General features: G+C 50.6%; 1 protein-coding gene across 7 annotated transcripts in view; it reads left to right on the forward strand.

Moving 5' to 3' along the window:
- GRB10 (growth factor receptor bound protein 10) overlaps window positions 1-21,740 on the forward strand; it is a 210,418-nt gene extending 188,678 nt beyond the window's left edge. For all 7 annotated transcript variants that reach the window (XM_060414420.1, XM_015095173.4, XM_060414417.1 and 4 more), the window contains 6 exons: window positions 4,281-4,358; window positions 5,991-6,107; window positions 6,921-6,987; window positions 7,193-7,280; window positions 18,170-18,263; window positions 18,902-21,740. In XM_060414420.1, the coding sequence (XP_060270403.1) occupies window positions 4,281-4,358; window positions 5,991-6,107; window positions 6,921-6,987; window positions 7,193-7,280; window positions 18,170-18,263; window positions 18,902-19,048 (591 nt within the window). In that variant the 3' untranslated portion in view covers window positions 19,049-21,740. The remainder of the gene's footprint in view (window positions 1-4,280; window positions 4,359-5,990; window positions 6,108-6,920; window positions 6,988-7,192; window positions 7,281-18,169; window positions 18,264-18,901) is intronic.
- Window positions 21,741-22,503: the final 763 nt, after the last annotated feature.

Raw genomic sequence — 22,503 nt, forward strand, 5'->3', positions numbered from 1 at the left:
GTACCTTCCTACTACAGTGTTTCCGAAGTGATTTCATAGACTCCAGGGGCTGTGCAGGGAGTGTGAAAACTGTGTTACCTACCATATCCTTCCTGTGGCCCTCCACCTTCTAGAAGCTTCTTAAGCTATTACAATTCTTCCCCAAGAGGGAGATCTTGCTTCATCAACACAAGATTCTGTAGGGCAATGGTCCCCCATGCTTTTTGGCACCAAGGACCAGTTTTCTGGGAGATAATTTTTCCATGGACTGAGGCAGGGTGGGGTGGTTTCCAGATGATTCAAGCACATTGCATTTATTGTGTACTTTAGTTCCGTTATTACTACATTATATGATGAAATCATTCTACGACTTAGCACAGTGCAGGATCAGTGGGAGCCCTGAGCTTGTTTCCTGAGCTCAGGCAGTAATGCAAGTGATGGGGAGTGGCTGTAAGTACAGATGAAGCTTCACTTGCTCACCTGCTGCTGTGCAGCCCGGATCCTAACAGGCCAAGAACCAGCACGTTTGTGACCCAAGGGTTGGGGACCCCTACTCTAGGGAATTCCCTGGTGGTCCAGTGATTAGGACTCAGCGCTTTCACTGCTAGGGCCCAGGTTCAATTCCTAGTAGGGGACTAAGATTCTGTAAGCCACCCAAGCAGGGCTAAAAAGTACATATAATTTTTTTTTAAGTCTGGAGTTCTTAAAGAAGCTTTAAAACAACAACAGCAAAACAAAGCAAAAAAACCCCACAGGATTCTGTAATGAATTCCTTAACATGGAAAAGGCAGTTAAAGTGGATGTGGGGCACAAAGGCAGCCAAGGAGCCTCCTACCTGGCACAGGCATCTGGAGCAGAGGTTGCTCACAGCACCTGGAAGCCACACAAGAGCAGGGACTGAGGAGTTGTGTTGGGTAGAGGCAGACTGTCCCAACTCTGCTGATAGCACCGGTGGTTTGCTGCAAGCTCATCATATGCCACGCCCCTGCTTGGAACTTCCTGTTACCCCATTTGATCATCATGAGAACCTGGGGGAAAATTCCGCCCTCACAGTACAGTGAGGAGAGAGTGCTGGGAGCGTGGCTGGCCAAGACTCCATGTCCCTTGGGGGACTTTCTTGGGAAGCCCAGGTGGGACTTGGAGAATGGCTCATGGGGGTTCCAGCCTCCCATCTGGTGGTGCCACCTGCCAGCACGCAGCCACGCTCACTGCCTCTTTGGATCCCAGAAGTTCAGACCTATGGTTCCCGAAAGCCAGTCCTCTGACTGCTGAGAATTTGGGGAAACATCTTCTCTAGGGCCAGGCTTCCCTGGTGGCTCAGCGGTAAAGAAGCTACCTGCCAAGGCAGGAGACACAGGTTTGATCCTTGGTCCGGGAATATCCCCTGGAACAGGAAATGACAACCTACTCCAGCATTCTTGCCGGGAGAACCACATGGAGAGAGGAACCTGGTGGGCTATAAGTTCATGGGGCCTCAGAATTGGACACAACTCAGTGACTGAACAGCAACAACTTCTCTGGGGCACAGCAAAACAAAGCAGATGGGGACAGTGCAGTCAGCTTTCCACAAAGCTGTGGATAGTAGTAGCTGTGTTCACAGTAACGCTTTATTCTTACCTGAGAGTGTGTAAACTTAGCTAATTTAAACTTTCCAAAACTCTGATTGTCTGATCTATTATCTCAACAGTGTTTTATAAGATATTGTTGATATGGTGGTAGATCAGCAATTAACTTTGGCGTGTACATATGTTGTCTTATTTGGAAAATTAGATGCTAGGGCTTAAGACAGTCACAGATTTTTTTTTTCCCCAAAAAAAATCTGATAACTTCCTGAAACCTAAAATAATGAAACTCCCTGATGTAGACCTTCCCTTTTACCTTCTTTCCTGCAAGAGGATCTCTCAAGTCCAGTGGTTCCCAAATTTTATTTTTATGTAGCAGAGCCCATTTCCCCATTCCCCCATTTCAATTTTTGTTTGGAAACAGCCACCACTCATAGCATCTCTGAAGCGCATTTCCACCCTGAAACAGTTTGAAAGCCTGCCTGCCCCATCCCTTCCTGCCTCTTGTCCACCTACTGCACTGCATGGTGTGTGAGCAGCCCCCAGTTCACGCCTGTGTGAACTATAAACACAGATGTCTTTCCTACGTGAACAGATGGAAATAGGGGAATTAAAGTACATGAGAGCAGAAAGGAAGGAAGGCGTGTAAAACCCAGTCATTTTGAAAATGGGAACAGTCAGGACAGACTTTGCATGTCTCCCTATGTTGTGCTTTTAAATCAAGATGAAATGGGCACTCTTTGCAAACCAGAAAACCCTTAAAATTAACTGGAAAATCCAGAGAGAGAAATTGAACTCCCATTAAAAAAAAAAAAATGAGTTCCTTTAAACTTTGAGAAATATTCAAGCTCTGTGTTGTGTAAGCTGTAACAGAACCAGGAATAACACTGTATGCTGAGGTTTTGGTCACCTTCACTCATCAGGGCCTGTGCTGTCCTTTTGGATACTAGTCAGATGTGGCCATAGAGACTGCATTTCGTTTTTCCTGAATCCACATTCTTCTCTCTGGGACCAGAACTCCACTCAGCAGCCATTTGAATATGAGCCTGCTGACGACAAAATCTCTCCATGTTTATTTTGACTTTGCTTTCATTATTGAGGGAACTTTTCACAGTTGATCAAGTCCTAGATTAGGGGTTATTTTATCCTGTGCCTCCCCCTTCCCATTGTCTTCTGACTCTCATCATGCAGGTTAAAAAGTTAGCTGTCCTTCTTCTCATCGCTTCTTTGTAACAAGAAGTTACATATAAAATACCAAGTCTTTCTCTGGTTACTTTTGCATTTTCTCTGTTTCTGTTTTGTAGGATGTTCCTGGCTGGTTTTGTTTATTTGTTCCTTTTGTTTTGCTCTTATCCTGCACCTAGATTCTGTAGCTTGGTGTATTTTTATTTGTTTGGAAAATTCTTGGCCATCATCACAAACATACTGCCTTTCCATACTGTTCGTGGAGTTCTTGAGACAAGAATACTGATGTGGTTTGCCACTCCCTCCTCTGGTGGACCACGTTTTGTTAGAACTCTTCATTACAATCCATCTGTCTTGGGTAGCCCTGCACAGCATGGTTCTTAGCTTCCCTGAGTTACACAGGCCCCTTCTCCACAAGACTGTGATCCAAGGAGATCAAACAAGGTAATCCTAAAAGAAATCAACCCTGAATATTCATCGGAAGGACTGATGCTGAAGCTCCAATTCTTTGGCCACCTGATGCAAAGAATCAACTCATTAGAAAAGACCATGATGCTGGGAAAGATTGAAGGCAAAAGGAGAAGTGGGTGGCAGAAGGTGCAATGGTTATATAGCATCACCAACTCAATGGACATGAATTTGCGCAAACTCCAGGAGAGAGTGGAGGACAGGAGCCTGGGAGTCACTAAGTTGGACATGACTTAGTGACTGAACCACATCTCAAATGTTTGTTTTGATCTGTTCTCTCTCCTCCTGTCTCACTGGGGTGTGACTGTATCTATGGTAGACATTTTCATCATGTTCCAAATATGTTAGCTTCAGAAGTGAGTACTTACTGCTGGTCCTTGAGCTGGAAATGAGCTCCCATCCGTGAAGAACAGTGAAGAGGAAGATGCAGCCCGCTGGATTCCTCTTTCCTCTTCCTTTTTTCTTCTCTCTGTGGTTTGAAGGTGTAACTGAGGAGTGCAGGTTGAAACGTCAGGAGTGTAGGAGGCTTTGCAGGATGCTCAGTGCTTATTGACTGAGGAAATAAAGCCCAAACTGCTGAGCTGGTTGGGCAGGGAGGCTGGTGGTTAAGAAGAGCACTGGTTTGGAAGCAGGATTGTACATTCAGAACCTGAATCCTTACTTTACCATGACCTTGAGCAACTTGCTTCACTTGCTGTGTTCTCTTGTTTGTGAAATGAGGATAAAGTACATATTTCATAAAATGGAGAGGATTAAATAAAAGAGCAGCATAAAGCACTCAGAGCTTTGCCCATAGCAACATTTAGTAAGGCTAATTGTTCTTGCTAGTCCTTATTATGTTGTTACTTCTTTGACCACTTCCTGCCCACCCAGCCCCCCCAGACAGATAGTGGTAACTGACTGTGGAGCATTGGTGGTGGCAGGCCCAGAGACAGGGCTCTGTTGGGTGTTTATTCTTAAGTTCACCCAATTGTCGCCCATTATTCTGTATGAGTGTGGCTCTTGAGTGCCAAGGGTTTGCCCCGTGTGGGGCTTTAGGGCTCCGGATGCCCTGGTGACTGACTCTGGCCCTCCTTACCTCTTCAGTATGGGATGCTCCTTTACCAGAACTACAGGATCCCACAGCAGAGGAAAGCCATGCTGTCCTCCTTCTCGACTCCAGTGGTAAGTCAAGCTGCGCCTCTGAAGCCACATTGCTGTTCAGCTGCTGCATCAGCACGGGCTGTGGGCATCTTTTCTCAGATGAGGCTGCCCGGAGGAGCCAGAATATCCTACCAGCGTGCATTTCCCAGGAGATGGGCTTTGTCGTCTGCAGTGTGACTGCTGGGAGCAGATCCCTGTCTACCCTCTCCCCTTTCCCACATCTCCCTGCAGTGTTGCTTTGGTGAATGGCTCCCACTGAGAGCTCCATTCCAGTGTTCAGAAATGTTGACAGCAGCGCCCACGTCTACTGAGGAGCTGCCTTCATTCACCGCCTTCACTTCTGTCCATTTCAGCTGTGGGTCCATGGTGCTGTTGACCATGATTCTTGAGTCCTTGTGAAAACTGAGATTGTAGTGAGTCTTCCTGGGATCTCAGGATGGACTTTATGTCCCAGAGGTGTAGAAACACTTCATCCTTCCCAAATACGATCTTAACACATTATTGACTGGGCGATGTATCAACACATCTTTTGTTATCCAAATGTTTATTGGCCAGGAGTGTCAATACATTTTTAGAAAGTGATCGAATTAACATCACTGTGCGAAGTTGTTAGATCTTAAAATTGGTCAAAGGGTCATGATACAGTTTGGATTATTGTTATCACTCGTGTTTTGCTCCATTAGGTTTTTGTAGCACCTTGTGCATATTATAAATGTGAAATTTTCAAAAATGACGCATCGAGAAATTTTGAGTGAAAAATTTTTTTGGTGAATTTTATGCAGATATTTTCTCTGAGTGTCTGAATGACATATATGTTAGTGTCTCAGAAGACGATAGTTCTTCAGAATATAGTTCTGCTTCCGACTGTGAATATCAGACCAACAAAAAGACAGAAAACCTTAGTGATTGATTCTGAAGCAGAAAGTGAAAATGAAGCTCATGGTGCTGGAGAAAACTTTACAAGGGTAACTGTTGAATGTGACAACCTGCAAAATGTTAGTGAAATAACAGAATTAATGTTTTAGCCAGCCAAAATAAAAATCTTCACCAACCACAGGTGTTAGTTTCTGCAGAAATCCCCCAGTTGATAATGAGTTAACAATCTCTGGATGTCCATTCCTCAGAGATGTCAAAGTACCCACAGAAGCGGTGCCCGTGTTTCTGTGAACTAACTTACCTGAGAAGGGATTTGGCTGCTGGTGAGGGCTTGCTCGCCTTTGATGTTAGCATTTCTTGGATGAGTTTTTGTGGGGTTTTTTGTAATGGAGGAGAAGGAAAGAATGACTTTATTACTTTGCCAGGCAAAGGGGGACCACAGCAGGCTAGGTCCTCAAGAACTGTGCTCTCCTTTTAATTCACATTAGAGACCCTGTGGACGACCCCACGGGTGGACACCAGTGGCCTCACCAGCAGCTTCCAAATATCTTCAGAGAATTGGAAGGTTTCTTTCCTCTTCTTGAGAAAAACCAAAGCCATTTTTCATCCCAGGGCCCTTCAGACACTGAGTGTTCTGTCCGATTCTTGGCGGGGGTGTCCTTGCCTGTCCCTTTGCTGCCCCTCCCTGGGTCTGCACAGCTCTCCCACGCGGCGGTTCCCACCTGCTGCTCCGCTTGCTTCTCTGCATCTCAAGAATCCACGGCCTCTCCTTTGCAGCGCAGCGTCTCTGAGAACTCCCTTGTGGCAATGGATTTCTCTGGGCAAACGGGAAGAGTAATCGAGAATCCAGCTGAGGCCCAGAGCGCAGCCCTGGAAGAAGGCCACGCCTGGAGGGTAAGGCTGTGGCCCGGCCCCACCCCTGGTCTGCCCCAGAGAAATGGCCCTGTGCTGGCGGCAGGGATGCGGTGCGAGGGAGGAGGGGTGGCTGTGAGTTCTCGCCTGCAGGAGGCTGTGGCTTGCCTGGGCTCCTCCACGCCCCCGGCACCTGGCCACCCCCACGGGCCGTCCCTGGGCTCCCATGGAAGGAGGGGCAGGAGCAGAGCCCTGAGGCCCCGTGGCCCGCAGCCCTGTCCCTGCTGATGTATCCTCAGGGCCTCTGGGGAAAGCGCTGGGCCAGGCGTTCCCATCGCAGCTCAACCGCTGACCAACCTCCCACCCTTGAACAGTCTCTTTACTCTGAGACTCAAGTTCCAAATCTCCAGATGGAAGAATTTCGCTCAACTTCCAAGCTTTTCTGAGCTTTCAAGGCAACTCTGGCTCAGAGAGCCTCCCCGTTTGGAAAAGGAGAATGTGCCCAAAGCCACAGGCCTGAGTCCCCTGTGGGAGCTCATGGTTTTCTCCTAAGGTGTGTCGGGCACTGTACTGCGTGTCTTCAGTGTGACGGGCGCAGCCCGGCTTCAGTACTGGGATCCTTAGCAATATGCTGGGGTGGGATGCTTCTGGTTTTGCTTTTAACAACTGCGACCCATAGCTGTCTGCCCTCCTGCTCACACGGGAGGGGTCCTTGTGACCACATGGGACTGGGCGGCTGTCGTCCCGCCATCAAGGGCCTTTCACCGGGCCAGCTTCCTGCCGCGGTGTGTCCCAGGTGGCGCGGTGATTGTGTTCGCGGCTTACTTGGCGCTGACGCGGGGATTTCTTTTGCAGAAACGAAGCACGCGGATGAATATCCTAGGTAGCCAAAGCCCCCTCCACCCTTCCGCCCTCAGTACAGGTAAACACGGCATGTTGGCTTGATATTGTTGTACATAAATAACATAAAAGCGCCCCCAGCCCTCCCCAAACCTCACGGCGGGCCTGGCGTGCAGCGCACGCAAGCTGGGACCGCAGGAGTCGGGGCCCCGTGTGGCCCGAGCGTGCTTAGCAAGGCAGCGGCCGTGCACGGAGCCCGGCCTACCCTCCTTCTCTGGTCCCCACAGTGATTCACAGGACGCAGCACTGGTTTCACGGCAGGATCTCCAGGGAAGAGTCGCACCGGATCATTAAACAGCAAGGGCTCGTGGATGGGTAAGGGACGCGTCCCGGGCGGGAGTCTGCTGGGCTCAGCTCCTCAGAGCATCTTCCCGTGTGTGTGTGTGGGGGGGGGGGGGGGGGGGGGAGGCTCAGGAGTATGAAGGTGGTGCAGGATTTGCATGGCTAGGAAGTGGACAGAATGGCAGTCCGTTTGTCCAGACCCCATAATCCTCCTCCACCTATTTGATGCGGTTGGAACAGCCAAAGAACACACTCTAATTAATAAGGCAGTAGGCGAATGGAAAGGTGGCTTTTTGCCTATACCTTTTACTTTATGCATTGTATCTTTGACTTTTGCCCCAACTACCCCAAACCTCAGTGGCTTAAAGCAGCGAAGCTGTATGCCCTGTTCACAGTTGGTGCAGGTTGGGTGGCTAGCCGCACTGGGGCCTGAAGAGCTGGGGCCAGGACGGCTGCACTAACATATCCAGTGGCCAGTGCTGCTGTGGATGGGTGATGCGGCTGCCGGGTGCAGGCCTCTCGCATGCTAGCCTGCCTGGGTCCGTGCACTTCACAGCCATCATGGGGGCCCTGGGGGTAAGAGGTCAAACCCCAGGGCACAAGCACTTCTTAAGCTGACACCTGCTTGGACAAGGCAAGCCACATGGCCAGGCTCAGCATCATGGGAATGCGAGGGATCTCCCTAGAGTGGGGCTACAGCTGTGTGAGGGCCCAGAGGAGTGGTCCCTGCGGAGCTCAGCCAGAGTTCTGTCTCCAGGCCCCAGAAAAGAGGCCCTGAGAAGCTGGTTGGATGCTTTGGTCCATCCTTGTCAGAGCTGCTTCTCACTGGGTCTACTCAAAAAACAGATTCTTAGAAGCTGCTCAACTCAAAACACTCCTTTTGTTGTTTAAATACTTCATCTTTAAAACGTTTTATTATGAACGTCTGAGAATTCGCCTGAGAGAGGAGAGTGTAACAAACCATGTCTGCCTCTTGCACAGCTTTAGAACTGGCTCACCTGAGCCTGTCTCTTCCCCTTCCTACATCTTTATCATTATGTTTTCTCCTTCTTCCTTCTTCTTCTGGAGTCTTTTAAAGGAAATCCCAGACACTCAGAATTTCTACCAGTAACTGTTGCAGCGAGTGTCTCTGTGTCTTTTGACACAGCCACAATATCGTCTTTGCACTTGAGATAAACAGGAATTTCTTATGTCCTCAGAAGTGCCGCTGTGGTCCTGCACAAAGTCCTTTAATGGACTTGGTCTAAATGGGGAGCCATCCGTGGCATCTGGTTGCTGCGTCTCCAAGTGTCCCTGAGTAGAATAGGTCTCCCGCCACTGCATTTTCTTTCCTCTTTTTTTTCCATGTCTTCCCATTGTTGAAGAAGGAGGTCGTTGGCTAACTGTGTGCTTGTGGTTTCTTTGACTGTGTTCCTCTGTCTCCCTGGCTCCCTGTGCAGTGTGGGCAGAGCTGCGGTCGCTGTGTGTCTGCACTCCTCGCCCCAGTTGTCCTGTTTCCCGATCCTGGGCTGGGCAGGGGTCTGTATTGTCCGCCCGGCCCCCAACCCCCACCCCGCCCAGCTCCCAGCTCCCAGGGTCATTGTTTTATTAGAGGTTACAAAATCGCTGTTTTCTAATTCTGTTATTCCTTCATTGTCCCTTCCTTGAAACCCTTTCCCCTGTCACATATTTGTATTTCTGGGAGGGGTAACTGAGTGCTTGATTTTTTTAAAAAATATGTCTATTTATTTATTTTGGCTGTGTGTGGGGCTCTTGTTGCTAGGGTAGGCTTTCTCTAATGGCGAGCAGAGGCTGTCCTCCAGTTGTGGTGTGCAGGCTCCTCCTCGCGGCGGCTTCTCTTGGTGGAAAACAGGCTCCAGGGCGCGTGACTCAGAAGCTGCGGCTCCGGGCTCTGGGGCGCAGGCTCTAGGGCGCGGGGCTCAGGCGCGAGCTGCGGCTCCGGGCTCTGCAGCACAGGCTCTAGGGCGCAGGGCTCGGGAGCTGCGGCTCTGGGTCTGGGGCGCAGGCTCTAGGGCGCGGGGCTCAGGCAGGAGCTGCGGCTCCGGGTCCGGGGCACAGGCTCTAGGGCGCGGGGCTCAGGCGGGAGCTGCGGCTCCGGGTCCGGGGCACAGGCTCTAGGGCGTGGGGTTCAGGCGGGAGCTGCAGCTCCGGGTCCGGGGCACAGGCTCTAGGGCGCGGGGCTCAGGCGGGAGCTGCGGCTCCGGGCTCTGCAGCACAGGCTCTAGGGCGCGGGGCTCGGAGCTGCGGCTCCGGGCTCGGGGCACAGGCTCTAGGGCGCAGGGCTCGGGAGCTGCAGTCTGGGCTCTGGGGCACAGGCTCAACAGTTGTGGCGCGTGGGCTTGGTTGCTCTGCAGCGTGTGGGACCTTCCCAGACCAGGGAGTGAATCCATGCCCCCTGCTTTGCAAGGCAGACCTTCAGCTACTGGACCACTAAGGAAGCCTGAAGTGCTTGATTTTTCCCTTTTGTCAATTTCTCTTTTTCTTTTGGGGGTATGTAATTGCTTTAGAGTATTGTGTTAGTTTCTGCTGTATAACGATGTGAATAAGCTGTTTGTATCAATACATCCCTACCCTCTTGGATTTCCTCCCATCCCCACCCCAGCCCTCTACATCATCACAGAGCAGTGTCAGTTTCCAGGATCGTCATTTGTTATCCTGCCCTTCCGAGGCTGACAAATGAGCCGTTGTATTTTGTATTTTAACTCTGGTGATGAGCTTGATGCTGTGCGTTCGACTTCTTTCAATCCAAGCTTAATGTTCTTGATTTTCCGGATGCTTTCTTTTGGGCTCGTGGGGTGTGCCTCTCTTAAATTGGTTCCTGAGTTCGACTCAAAACTAATAAGGTTTGTTTTCTAGCTGTGACACATTCTCTTTGATGCCCTAACTTTGGGGAATGGAAAACAGTGTCTAGAAACCAAATTGGTAGGTCTTTTCCATGGACAGAGCTAGGACATACACTTTTTAAACTGAAAAAGATTACAGGCTCACATTGATTTTCTTGTTCACTTGGTCGTGTCTGACTCTTTGTGACCCCATGGACCGCAGCACACTAGGCCTTCCTGCCCCTCACCGTCTCCTGGAGCTTGTTCAAACTCACGTCCTTTGAATTGCTGATGCCATCCAACCATCTCGCCCTCTGTTGTCCCCTTCTCCTCATGCCTTCAATCTTTCCCAGCATCAGGGTCTTTTCTAAGGAGTCAGCTCTTCGCATCAGTTGGCCAAAGTATTGGAGTTTCAGCATCAGTCCTTCCAGTGAATGTTCAGAATTGATCTCCTTTAAGATGGACTGGTTGGATCTCCTTGCAGTCCAAGGGACTCTCAAGCGTCTTCTCCAGCATCACAGTTCAAGAGCACCAATTCTTCGGTGCTCACTTCATGGTCACATCCGTACGTGACCACTGGAAAATCTATAGCTTTGACTACTCGGACCTTTATCAGCAAAGTGATGTCTCTGCTTTTTAGTATGCCGTCTAGGTTGGTCATAGCTTTTCTTCCAAGGAGCAAGTGTTTTTTAATTTCATGGCTGCAGTCAACATCTGCAGTGATTTTGGAGCCCAGGAAAATAAAGTCAGCTACCGTGTCCACTGTTTCCCCATCTAGTTGTCAGGAAGTGGTGAGACTGGATGCCATGATCTTATTTTTTTGAATGTTGTGTTTTAAGCCAACTTTTTACTCTCCTCTTTCACTTTCATCAAGAGGCTCTTTAGGTCCTCTTCACTTTCTGCCGCAAGGGTGGTATCATCTGCGTATCTGAGGTTATTGATATTTCTCCCAGCAATCTTGATTGCAGCTTGTGCTTCATCCAGCCTGGTATTTCTCATGATGTACTCTGCATATAAGTTAAAAAAGCAGGGTGACAATATACAGCCTTGACGTCCTCCTTTCCCAGTTTGGAACCAGTCCATTATTCCATGTCTGGTTCTAACTGTTGCTTCTTGATCTGCATACAGGTTTCTCAGGAGGTAGGTAAGGTGGTCTGGCATTCCCATCTCTTGAAGAATTTTCCACAGTTTGTTGTGATCCACATGTCAAAGGCTTTAGCATAAGTCAATGAAATGGAAGTAGATGTTTTTCTGGAATTCTCTTTTTCAGTTTAAAAAGCCAGAACATAGGCTTTTAAAACTGAAAAATAGATTACAGGTCCACATTGATATCCCAGTTCAAATGGAAAGCTACAGGATTTGTACATCTTAGACTTTATTGTATCTCTCTTTTCTTCCTGTGAAAAAGCTAATGTTGTCAGCTACTTGCTTTGCCTCACTCTGCATTTGTGAGCTGTATCCCAGATCACATCATAAAAATATTCATAATATTACTTCAGTAAAATTCACACTTCTTTATAGCCCTTTTGTCGTTAAGGAACATTCTAGGCAGGATCATGTTAAAATACCAGCCTTCAGGTAATTCTCTGTGGTTCCACCACCAAACTGCCATGTTTCAGGTTCCTTCCTCATTTTTGATTATTAGTTAAATGAATCTGATTTATTTTCTCTTCTTTTAATGCTGTTTGAAACATCGCCTTGATTCCAAGGTCAAAAATCTAAAAGAAGGTGCCTTGCCTGGTGACTTGACTCTCCTCCCTAACTCCACGGTTGGTAAACATTTTCAGCAGTGTTTCTTTATCCTTCCGTTGTTCCCTTTTTCAAATATAAGCAAAACACGTTGGTGTTTGTAAGCTGCCTCTCCTTGCCCGGGATGTGTGCTGTCCGTGGAGGAGCAAGCCTGGGCTTAGCTGCCTCCTGAGGAGGCTGGGGAGGAGGGCCGCCTCCTGTCCCCTGCTGTGTTCGCTTTCCGCACGGTCCCAGCTTCATTGTTTTCCAGGCCTCTGTGGTGACGCACTGCCCCATCTTCCTGTTTCTGCTGCTGAGTTCGTGGACGTGGGAGTGTTGACCAGACAGTGAATGTTGAGAGATGCCCGGCTCTCCTCGCCGGGGTTGTCTGAGAGCCACCTGGGGTTCCCTTACCCGGGAGGCCGTGTCTCTTGCTGTGTGTGTAAGGACCAGTTTCATTTCTACTCCTTTTTGCGATGTCTAACTGTTGATATATCTTTTGCCCGATTTTTCGCTATCCATTTTTTACAAACATTTTTTCCAGGTGGTTCTTTGTGTTTTTGACTTAGCTGAGGGGGATTTTGTTTTGATTTTTGGTTTGGTTATACAGCTTTTCTAAATATGGTCACAGTTATCTTTTCTGTCCTTCAGCCTGTATCTTTCTAGATTTTTTAGTCCTAGTCATACAAGTTTTCTCCACTCCTCAATCATAAAGGAGTTTGTTCATACCCTAGAGGAGTTTATCCTCTAGAACTTGTATTATTGATTACACTCCCTCCCTTTTTTTTCGTGATTATTTCTTCCATTTCTGTTCATCCCATTTTGTTTGCATGTTTAGATCCCAAGTGCATTCGGAGTTTATTTGTCCTAGTTCTCTCTGTAAAGATGGATCTGATTTCTTTTTCCCATATGGGTATACTGCTGTTCCAGACAGCTTTTCTGAAATGTCACTTGATCGTAGAACAGTCCTTTTACAGCCTTAGAAGTGACCCATCCTGACTACAGACGCGATTCCTCTCCTCTGAACTTTCTGCCTAAGAGAGAAAAGCCTACCCTCCTCTCTTAGTGATTTTTTTTTTTGCATGTAGGTGTGTGTGTTTTCCAGGGGCTTCAAGGATAGGATGCTTACCTGTTGCAGCCCTAAAACCCAACCAAACTAAGCCCCCAAATGTTCTCATGGGGCCCCATTTACCATATCATGTGTGGGGTTCATCTTCCGAAGTAAAATGGATTTGCTTGCTGGGTGACATCTTACAGTAACCAAAGCCAGGTTCGGCCACTCGTCACTCATAAACCAGTAATTCAAGAGACAAGTGTGAGTAGAAAGGAAAGGTTCCTTAATCAGAAAAGCCAGCAATCTGGGGAGAAGGTGAACTCCTGTCCTGAGACCGACTCTGAAGATTCTGCTAAGCAATGACAGTTTTTAAAGGGATCCAGGGCATCGGGGCCGGGGTTGGCAGGGGGTTGGGAGCGGGGGGCGGTGAGGGTCTCGGCGCATCATGAAGGCAGGAGCTTAAATTCGTACTGTTCTCCACTGAGTACAGACTGGATGACTCAAGACGTTATCCTGCCCACATGGGCTGCCTACAGGATCACTCAGGGAGGCTGTTATGGGTAGAAAGGTAGCTATTCTTTAACCGCTTAATTCTTCTTTCTATTTTTACTTCTTTTTATTGTATTTAGGAAAAGAATCAGCAGGTTAGACAAGGCATAACTTGTTCAGGAGAGAATAGGTCAGGAGTTGATTTCAACTGCCTAGTGATTCATCCCTGTGATTAGGTTCTTTTAAGGTTAAGGGGGACAGAAATGGGCAGACAGGAAAGAGCCGCTCTCAGCACTGCCAGAGAAGTGACGGCTCCACGGGAGGCATCGCTGGGTACCGTGCATCCTTCCCGGGCCCAGGGCAGTCACGGTGGCACCCACGTCCCTGAGAGGCTGACAGGCCAGCCCACTTTGCATTAAAAGGAGCGGCCCTCGGGTGGGGAGGGTCAGCATGCTGGGCCCACGGCACTGTGTGTCGGCTCATTTTTTGTTTAAACCCCATTTGTCTTGCAATTCAACTTTTCCTGGAGCCGAGCCCCAGTTTGCAAGGTTCCCTCTGTCCAGCCTTGGTGAGGAATATGAACATCTTTCAGCATTCCCCCCACCCCCACTTGCCTTGTTCCTCTCTATCCTTCCCCGGGTCTGAGTTGTATCGAAGGTTATATGTTAGATCCTTCAATCCCAGCCTCCAACTGCTGGCGCTCTAGCAAAAACAGAAGGCAGGATATGGGCACCCGTTCAGGTGTCATCACAGTGATGTACATTGTCCACTCCTGTGTTTAGAGAGGAAATGTGCTTGGAAAACGAGGAAAATTAAATAACACCAAATCATTATGAATCCCTGCAGAGGTAATGGAGGAGGCCAATTTAGAGTCTGACAACAAACAACCCTGAAAGGCAGGCCAGGATGACAGCTGTTATAAAACACTGCTGCCAAGACCTTTAGCCTCAATCACAGATGAAGTAGGGGGTGGAAAGAGATAGCAGAGCCTGCAATCTACCCGGGGGGCCTCTGAAGCCACCTGGATGCAAGCGCCACCCCACCCCCGCGCCCACAGGTGACCTGTGCGTGCAAGCCTGAGCCTGTACACATACGTGCGTGTGCATTTGCACGCACAGCCCCTGCCCTGCGGAGCCCAGCACTGCCTGGCTGCCTCCTTCCTCCCCCTCCTGCCACCCGCAGCCCATGCCAGAGCCCAGGATGGAAGGAGCTTTCCCAGGGGCCAGTCCTGCTCTGCAGGCCCCTCTGTGGCTCAGCCCAGGGCTGTTGTCGGGACTTGCAGCGTGTGAGGCCCTGTACTGCCCCACCTGCCCCCACCGTGTTCACGCTGGGGTCCAGCTCCCCTGCCCCCTTGCCACCTACAGCCCCAGCCTCTGTGCCTTTTGTGAGCCGGCCCCTCTGTCTACGCTCCAGGCCCCTCCACTGTGCAGAAGGCCATGACTTGGCCTCTCTATGGCTCTCCCCCTACAGGCAGAGTGGAGTGCTGTCGCAGGGCTAACACGGCACCCTCAGCAGAGTGTAGGGTCCTCGCCAGCCATGGAGGAGCCTCTGCACACTCGCTCCGGCTGTGCCGAGGCTCCCCCATGGTTGCTGCTGGCTGTGTGACCTCAGGGAATTTGCCTCACTTCTCTGGGCCCCCTGGCCTCCCTGTAAAATGAGGACAGTGGCAGGGTCGCCGTGAGTCCCGAGCGAGGCGGTGTGCGCAGGGCCTGGGCCACACGCCTGAGTTGTGCTGTCCCTCTGATCTCCGTCAGCCCCGGGCGAGAGCAGCCCTTTGCTCGTCCCTGAATAGATGCGTGAGCCCCCTGACTTGAGTCCTGACGGCGGCAAGGACGCCCTGGTTGCCAGCACCTTCGCTCCGTGTTCCATGCTGAGTCCCAAGCGGACAACTCTGGGTGTGTCAGCCCCCAGCCTGTCTCTGCACCGCTCCACCCCCAACAGAAATCCGTGCGCCTGCAGTTTGCTGATGGCAGTCACCACTGCCTCCAGTGTGCACACCGTCTACACACAGCTCCCAGCGCGTGCATGGTCCTGCAGGAGAGGCCGGGGAAGGTGGCAGATCGCGATCCAACGCTCCCGAGTGTGAGATCCAGGAATCTTGCTGACTCCTGGCCCTACCCCCTGCCTCCAGGTCGGAGGGCATTTCAGGTAGACAACCAATAGGCTCAGGCCGTTGGGACAGCCTCAGGATCTCCTGGTCACACCCCAAACTGGGCAGCAGATGGACGGCATCTATACCTGCCTTGCTCCGTGGTGCTCAGAAGGAACAGCCGGGGTTCACTGAGGGCTCGGCTGAGACTGCCCAGCCCCAGCTTCTCCTCCAGGAAGGTCGAGTCCTTGAGCTTCTGCCGGTGAAGCACTTGGAGAAGAGAACACAGCCCGGCTCTGCCAGCCCCAAGCGCGTCACACACACATCTGCTTCATAGCCACGCCTCTCCTGTCCTCCCAGCCCTGCGGGGCAGTGCCATCCTGGTTGGCACCTCCAAAGTGTATCCTGCGGAACACGTGTCCTACAAAACAGCATCAAAGAGGGGCTGGTATATAATAAAAGATGCTGTGAAGAGTCAGGTAAGGTAGGAAACCTCCTGTGCAGGCCCTAAGGGAGTCACGCTTCAGATCTACATTCTGAAGGCTCTGAGATGTCTTGTGGTGAAATAAAACTTTTCCACCTTTATAACGGGAGTTCCCAGGCTTCTTGAACTGCCTTCCATCTGAATTTACAATCTAGACACCGATGGTTTATCTGATTGTCACAGTTTGGTGTCTGATGCCTTTAAAATATGTTTCCTGTCTGGCCATGTCTTCTTTGTCACTGGAATTAGGGCCTTTTCCTTTCTAAAGAATAACTCTGTCTTAACATCTGATTCCAGACATGTTCACGTAAAAGCGAAGATTTACCCTTCCTCACGCTATCCTAATTTTTAGTTGAAGTGCCATTCATTTATAGTATTGTGCTAGTTTCCAGAGTATAGCGTAGTGATTCAGTGTTTTTCCAGGTTTTCCTCCGTCACAGGTTACTACAAGACAGTGGCTATCATCTTTATGCCGCACAGTACATGCTTGTCGCTTGTTGATTGTATACACAGTGGTTTGGATCTGCTGATCCCATGCCGCTGACTCGTCCCTCCCCGCTTCCCTCTCCCCTTTGGTAACCGAGCTTGTTCTCTGAACCTGTGAGTCTGTTCCTGTTCTGCTTATATGTCCGTTTGTGTTATTTTTTAGGTTGCCCGTACAAGGGCTATCATCCAGGACTTGTCTCTCTGTCTGGTGTATTTCGCTGGGCGTGCTGTCCCCAGGCCCGTCCATGTTGCTGCAGATGGCAGCACTGCACTCTCGCTGTGGCGGCGTGACATTCCCTTGTGTGCATCCAGTCATCTGTTGACGGGCACGTGGCCTGCCCCCGGGTCTTGGCTGCCGTAAATACTGCTGCTGTGCACATTGGCGCTCATGTATCTTTCACGTTGGTGTTTTCCGTTTTTCCATCTGTGTATATCCGGTAGTGAAATTGCAGGATCGTATGGCAGTTTTCGTTTTTAAGGAACCTCCATAGTACTCTCTGTGGTGGCTGCACCAGTTTACATCCCCACGAGCAGTGCTCCCTGCTCTCCACATCCTGGCCGTCGCCTGTTAACTGCAGACTTCCTGATGTGATTTCAAGACTGCGTGACTCACGTTAGACTCCTGCATACGTGTCACCAGGCGCCCTGAGTCAGGAATGTTGTCACACCTTTTGTCATGTTCTTGCTCTCATTTTTGTATCTGAACCATTTAGGAGTGAGTGGTAATTATTTCCATATAAAATTTCTAAAAACGTGGGCTTCTCTTAGGCAACCACAGGCTCGTTGTAAACATTAGGAAATTAACACGAACGCGATTCTGTCCCCGGCCATGCCACTTTCCCAGATTTTACCAGGGATCCGACTTGCATCCTTGCTGCCAAGGAAAAGAACTTTTGGCCCCAGCACCACCCTGGGCCGCAGACGCCGTGTGTTCCTTTGTGTCTCAACACTTGCAGGAGCTGTGAGGGCAGAAGTACCAGGTGCGGGCTCATTTGCTCACTCCCAGGGGGTGATGCTGAGTCAGCTTCAGTGCATCCTGTCGGGAGGTGCTGGGGTGCATTGCCTCATTCCTATTGGTGGTCACTTGAATACCTAAAGGTGGTGTCCACCAGGTTTCTCTGTCGGAAGGTTACTGTTGGTCCCTTTGCCGTAAACATTAGTGGGTAGATCTTTGAGACTACGGAGATAGTGTTATTCTCATCAAGCTTTGATGCCAGTTTCAGCATCCTGTGAATCAATAGTGATATCTGGTCATTGCCAGATGGTGGTTTTCTAATCCATCTTCTTTCTCTGTTTGTGTAGCTGGCCTTCTGCTCTTAGGAAGAGCTTTTTTTTTCCTCCTCTGTTATTTATTTGTTCATTTATTTATCACACCAGTGTGGACTCAGGATTCTTGTTTTGTGCTATAGGTCATAATCAGTCACCGGTGTTATTCACAGAGATGCCCGGCTATGGCCACACTGCCTCCTAAGTTAGCTTTGAGTACCTCCTTACTTTCTGGCACAAAGTGTACCCGCTTCACCCTGGACCTTTCCTGCCTCAGCCCTAGAGGCAGCCGTGTCCCCATGGAGCCATGTCCTCTGGTTCCTTTTGATGGGGAGTGACAGAGAGCACAGTCTGGGTGTGGAGGGTGGCCTTGCCCTGCAGCTCACGCAGCTCCCAAAGCTTCCTGAAGCTTCGCCTCCTGAAGCCTGCCTGTTCCCGTGCGCATGCAGATAACATGCACACTCAGTCTGGAACTCCTGGCCGACTGGCTCTTCCCGTCCGCAGGCTCTTCCTCCTCCGTGACAGCCAAAGCAACCCAAAGGCGTTTGTCCTCACACTGTGTCACCACCAGAAGATCAAAAACTTCCAGATCTTGCCTGTAAGTACTGACGTCTTCACACTCGTGCATCCTCTTTTGTGTTCCGGTTTTGTTCCTCGTGCAGTTTCTGAACCAACCACACTAGGGAACAGTAGACACTGGACAGGTTCAAGCTCGCTAGTGAGATCTTTATAGGAGCTCCCTCTATGCATAGAATGTGCCGTTTGCATGGACACACACAGGTTTCGTTAACCACATCCTCCTCCACGGGGTGGGCCGAGTGCTCACGTGGACACTCACAGGATAACTGATCAGCCTCCTCCATGGTGAGTGGTGTCTGCGTGGATGCTCAGGTCAACTGGGCAACCTCACCCTCCTCTGTGGGGTGTGCTGAGTGCCTGGACACTCACAGGTTGACTAACCAACTTTGCCCTTATGAGCAAGGTGAACTGGGAGGAGCATGGGACCCTCCTCAGAAATACGGGCGCAGTTGTGCCCTATAGCCTTAGGTACTTGGCAGTGCCCCTTCCAACCTCCACACAAAAAACTCGCTGCGTGACCGCCTGCCCTGTGTTCCAGCTCACCTCACTGGCTCCGGGTGTCGCCCTAGAACCTGCCCAGGGGTGGAGAGCACTAATCCTGATGGTAGGGCCTGAGCTATGGCCTCTGACGGAGCCGGTCTCATTGTGTCTCTCCAGTGCGAGGACGACGGGCAGACATTCTTCAGCCTTGACGACGGGAACACCAAATTCTCTGACCTGATCCAGCTCGTTGACTTTTACCAGCTGAACAAAGGGGTCCTGCCATGCAGACTGAAGCACCACTGCATCCGAGTGGCCTTATGACCTCAGATCTAGCCTGGCTGCAGGCCGGTGGGTGCTGACACTGGAGTGAAGAGGCCTGTGCATCCTTCAGAACACACGTCTGTCTGTACCTCGGGGCTTGGAGCAAGATGGTGCATTTGGCGCTGGCTGACCACAGTCGACTCATCTGTTGGACTTGACGGTGGTTTGCTGCTGCAGATACAGCAGGGCTGCCCCTCTCTCCCTGGCCTCATCGGGGAGGGTGAGAGAGAGCAGATTTGAGAGTAAACTGGAAGGATGGTCTTGGCTGGGCCGTGGAGGAACGCAAGCCAGAGAGAAGTGATTGGAAGTGAACTCTTGCCCTGGAATAATCTTGACGATTAAAACTGATATGTTTACTTTTTTGTATCGATCCCTTTTTTGCACTCCTTGTTTTCAATATTGTATTCAGCTTATGGCAGAAGGGGCTGTGGCTTTTCCGTGTGTACGAGATGTAAAGACACTTGAAAGGGGGCTGCCCCCAGAGGTTGACTGCGTTTGCAGAGGGCGGCGCGTACCCTCTGCACATCACTCCCAGACAGCAGGCACCCCAGCCACCACCCCCCCCTCCCCAAGTATACTTGAAAGCTTTTTCGAAATAAAAGGTGTTCTTGTGGTAGGCACGTGGTGCGCTCTGCGGCCAGAGAGGCGACCCAGTCTGCCTGCCCCGCTCTGTGCCCAATCCCCACTCGTGCTGCCCACCTGCCGTCCACGTGTCATTTTATCTTCCCCGCTGCTGGGTGCGTGTTTCTTTGGAAACCTTGCTGTCCCACAGGGCTGAGTGGCAGCCTCTCGTTGGCCACAGGCTAGCCTTCCTAACATACAGCGAGTGCCCATCACCCGCCTGCCCCACCTTCCAGCCTGTTCTAAAACCATCGCTGCCTTACCCCTCTGCAGTGGTGCCAGCCTTCCAAGGCTGTTCTTCCGGCCCTGGGGGCTCCTAAGATCTGAAAGGAGGTGGCACCTGCATGGCCTGATTCCATATGTAGCAGGTTTCCATGGAGACAGAGGTGGAAACCTTGGAGAGGGCAGCCGCACAGAGGATGGTCTCGCTTGGTGGCCTCCATCCTGCTGACAGCCCTGTGGCCAGGCCCTGCAAGGCAGCAGGCGGGTCCTCCACTGGCCCGGGTCAGGAGGCCCCCACAGTGGGGCTGGCCATGGACAGGCTAGCAACACAGCGCTGCGTGCTGCTCCAAGAGCTGAGTCAGATGCTGGCCTGAGGTGTCCCCACCCTCCGCCTTGCCCCGTGGCCAAGTCTTTAGCGTGCAGGCAGCCGTTCCTCTGCCTCTGATCCCTGCAAAGCAGAAAGGGCTCCCTGACAGCATGCACGCCGCTTGCTGAAGGATGGCTTCCATCCCCAGGTCACAGCGGCCAGCTTCCCTGCCCCTCTGGGCCGCACTGGCCGCTAGACCCCTGGACTGCCCGATGCAGCGCTTCCCGAGGGAGACGTGCGGCTTAGGACAGACACAGTGACGCATACCCGCTGTACCTCAGTTCGTGGTATAGACACTGCATTTTAGTTGACAAGACACACTCTGCTTATTTTCCATGAAGTGTCTACTTAGACAAATGAAGAATTTTTAGTAAAACACGTTTTTAACCATGAACGTTCAATGGCTTTTTTGTTTGTTTTGGGGTGGGGGTGGTGGTTTTCTAGCCTGTTAATCTTTCCAACTGTTGACAATTAGGTAATTTTCGAGTCATGCCTGGCAGCCTGCCTCCCCTGGAGGGACTGATGCTTTAGTTACACCCGTAGACATTTTTCTCTTTGCCAGTTGGAGGTAAAGCCTTTAAAAAACAAAAAATCCAGCAAAAAAAAAAAAAAAAGCCACCTTTCCAGTTTGTTTTCTGTTTACATAGACCAGTCTCCACCAGTGAGATGAGATTCACTCAATAGACACCTAGTATCTGCAGTATTGCGTATTTATAAATCACCTTCTATTTAAAAAGAGAACTAAAGCTAGACTCTGACGCACCGTTCTGTGTGTACCCTCCTGGCCACGGTGGGCTGTCACAGAGTGTGACCTCCCAGGGTCCCTTACTGGGGGATCCCCCCGCCAAAGGGCAGCCCCTCACAAGAGATGGGCATCCAGCTGGGCCAGCCAGGGGCTGAAGGACATTCGACTTTTATTTTTGTATTTAAATGACATGAATGTAAACGGAACAGCTCAGGGTCATTTCAGAGCCTGTTGACTTTTTATCTCTTCCTGTGATTTTCTGTTGTGAACAGAAACTCCATGTAGCAACCTGGACTGAATTGGGAAAGCAAGCACCAAATGCTTTGGGGATTAACGCTAAGTAGGAGAGCTTTGTGACCTTATGTGTAGAGTTTCAGAACGTTTTTCTGTTTGCTGAACCTTGAAGAAATACGTGCCTCAGTCTAGATGTTTTGTCTCCTGTCTTCTGCACTGAATCCCTGAGAGTTTGACCAATCGACGCGCCTCTGCGGGGGTGGGGCCGGCTCGCGGGGGCTCTGATGCCTGGTGTGGTGAGCATGGCATCGCCCGCCGTGTGTTCAGGGAATGCAGAATGGATTAACCGAAAAGACAAAACCTTTGTCCCATGTGCTTTGCTCCTTTCTGTACATAGCTCCTCGGCTCATGAACCTAACTGTAAGCATTCAGGTATTTTTGTACAAATAAGGGACTGATGTTCTGTTTGTCATTAGAAATAAACAGTAATGCAGTGTTCTTCATTTTGCCTGTGGCGTCTGTCGCTATATTTTAAAAATGTTCAGCTGATCAAGCACGAAATGCCTAGGGAGATGATTCGGGATGTTTTAGTGATTTGCTTCTTACCTGGCGAAACAGCAGTTACAAACTGGCTGGTGTGATGCGCAGACTGCCGTGACCCTGCTGGGTGGGCTCCATGCTGACCATGGAACAGATCCCCGGGCCTCTCCTCCCCCGACCTCCTCCGCAAGAACAGAGACCCATGGAAGCTCCAGAGGGAGGCAGAGCTTCCCTCAGCTGTAGCAAACACCTCAAGAAACTCAAAAAAGCTCACATTTGTGCAGTTCAAACGTGACTGGATTTTGCCATCACACAGGCAAAATGGCCCACGTGAGAAACGGGCAGAAAGAGTAAGAGACCGGATGCCCTGCATCTCTGCTCCCACAGGACCTCACCTGGGGCCCGCGGGCAGCATCACTTAGCTGTCCTTGGGCCTGACACCTCCTCCCGTCGCAGCCCCAGCAGAGTGTATTATCATTAGCCAGCTGTGTCCCCCCACCAGAGCACACCTGTGGCCTTTTGAACTCTCCCATCACTTGTTTTCAGAATCTGCACCCTTGGTTGGAAATCTCATCCCACTAAGGCAGGCTGCCATCAGAGCAAGAGCAAGAACTCACAGCACCCTCTTCCTTGTCAGAGATGGGGAGGGGGGCGTGTTTACGATGGGGCTGGTGTGTGACTGTGTGTAGGGTGTATGTGGTGAGGGTTATGGGTGTCCATGGGGTG

The sequence above is a fragment of the Ovis aries genome, chromosome 4 (assembly GCF_016772045.2).
Source record: "Ovis aries strain OAR_USU_Benz2616 breed Rambouillet chromosome 4, ARS-UI_Ramb_v3.0, whole genome shotgun sequence".
Lineage (NCBI taxonomy): Eukaryota > Metazoa > Chordata > Mammalia > Artiodactyla > Bovidae > Ovis > Ovis aries.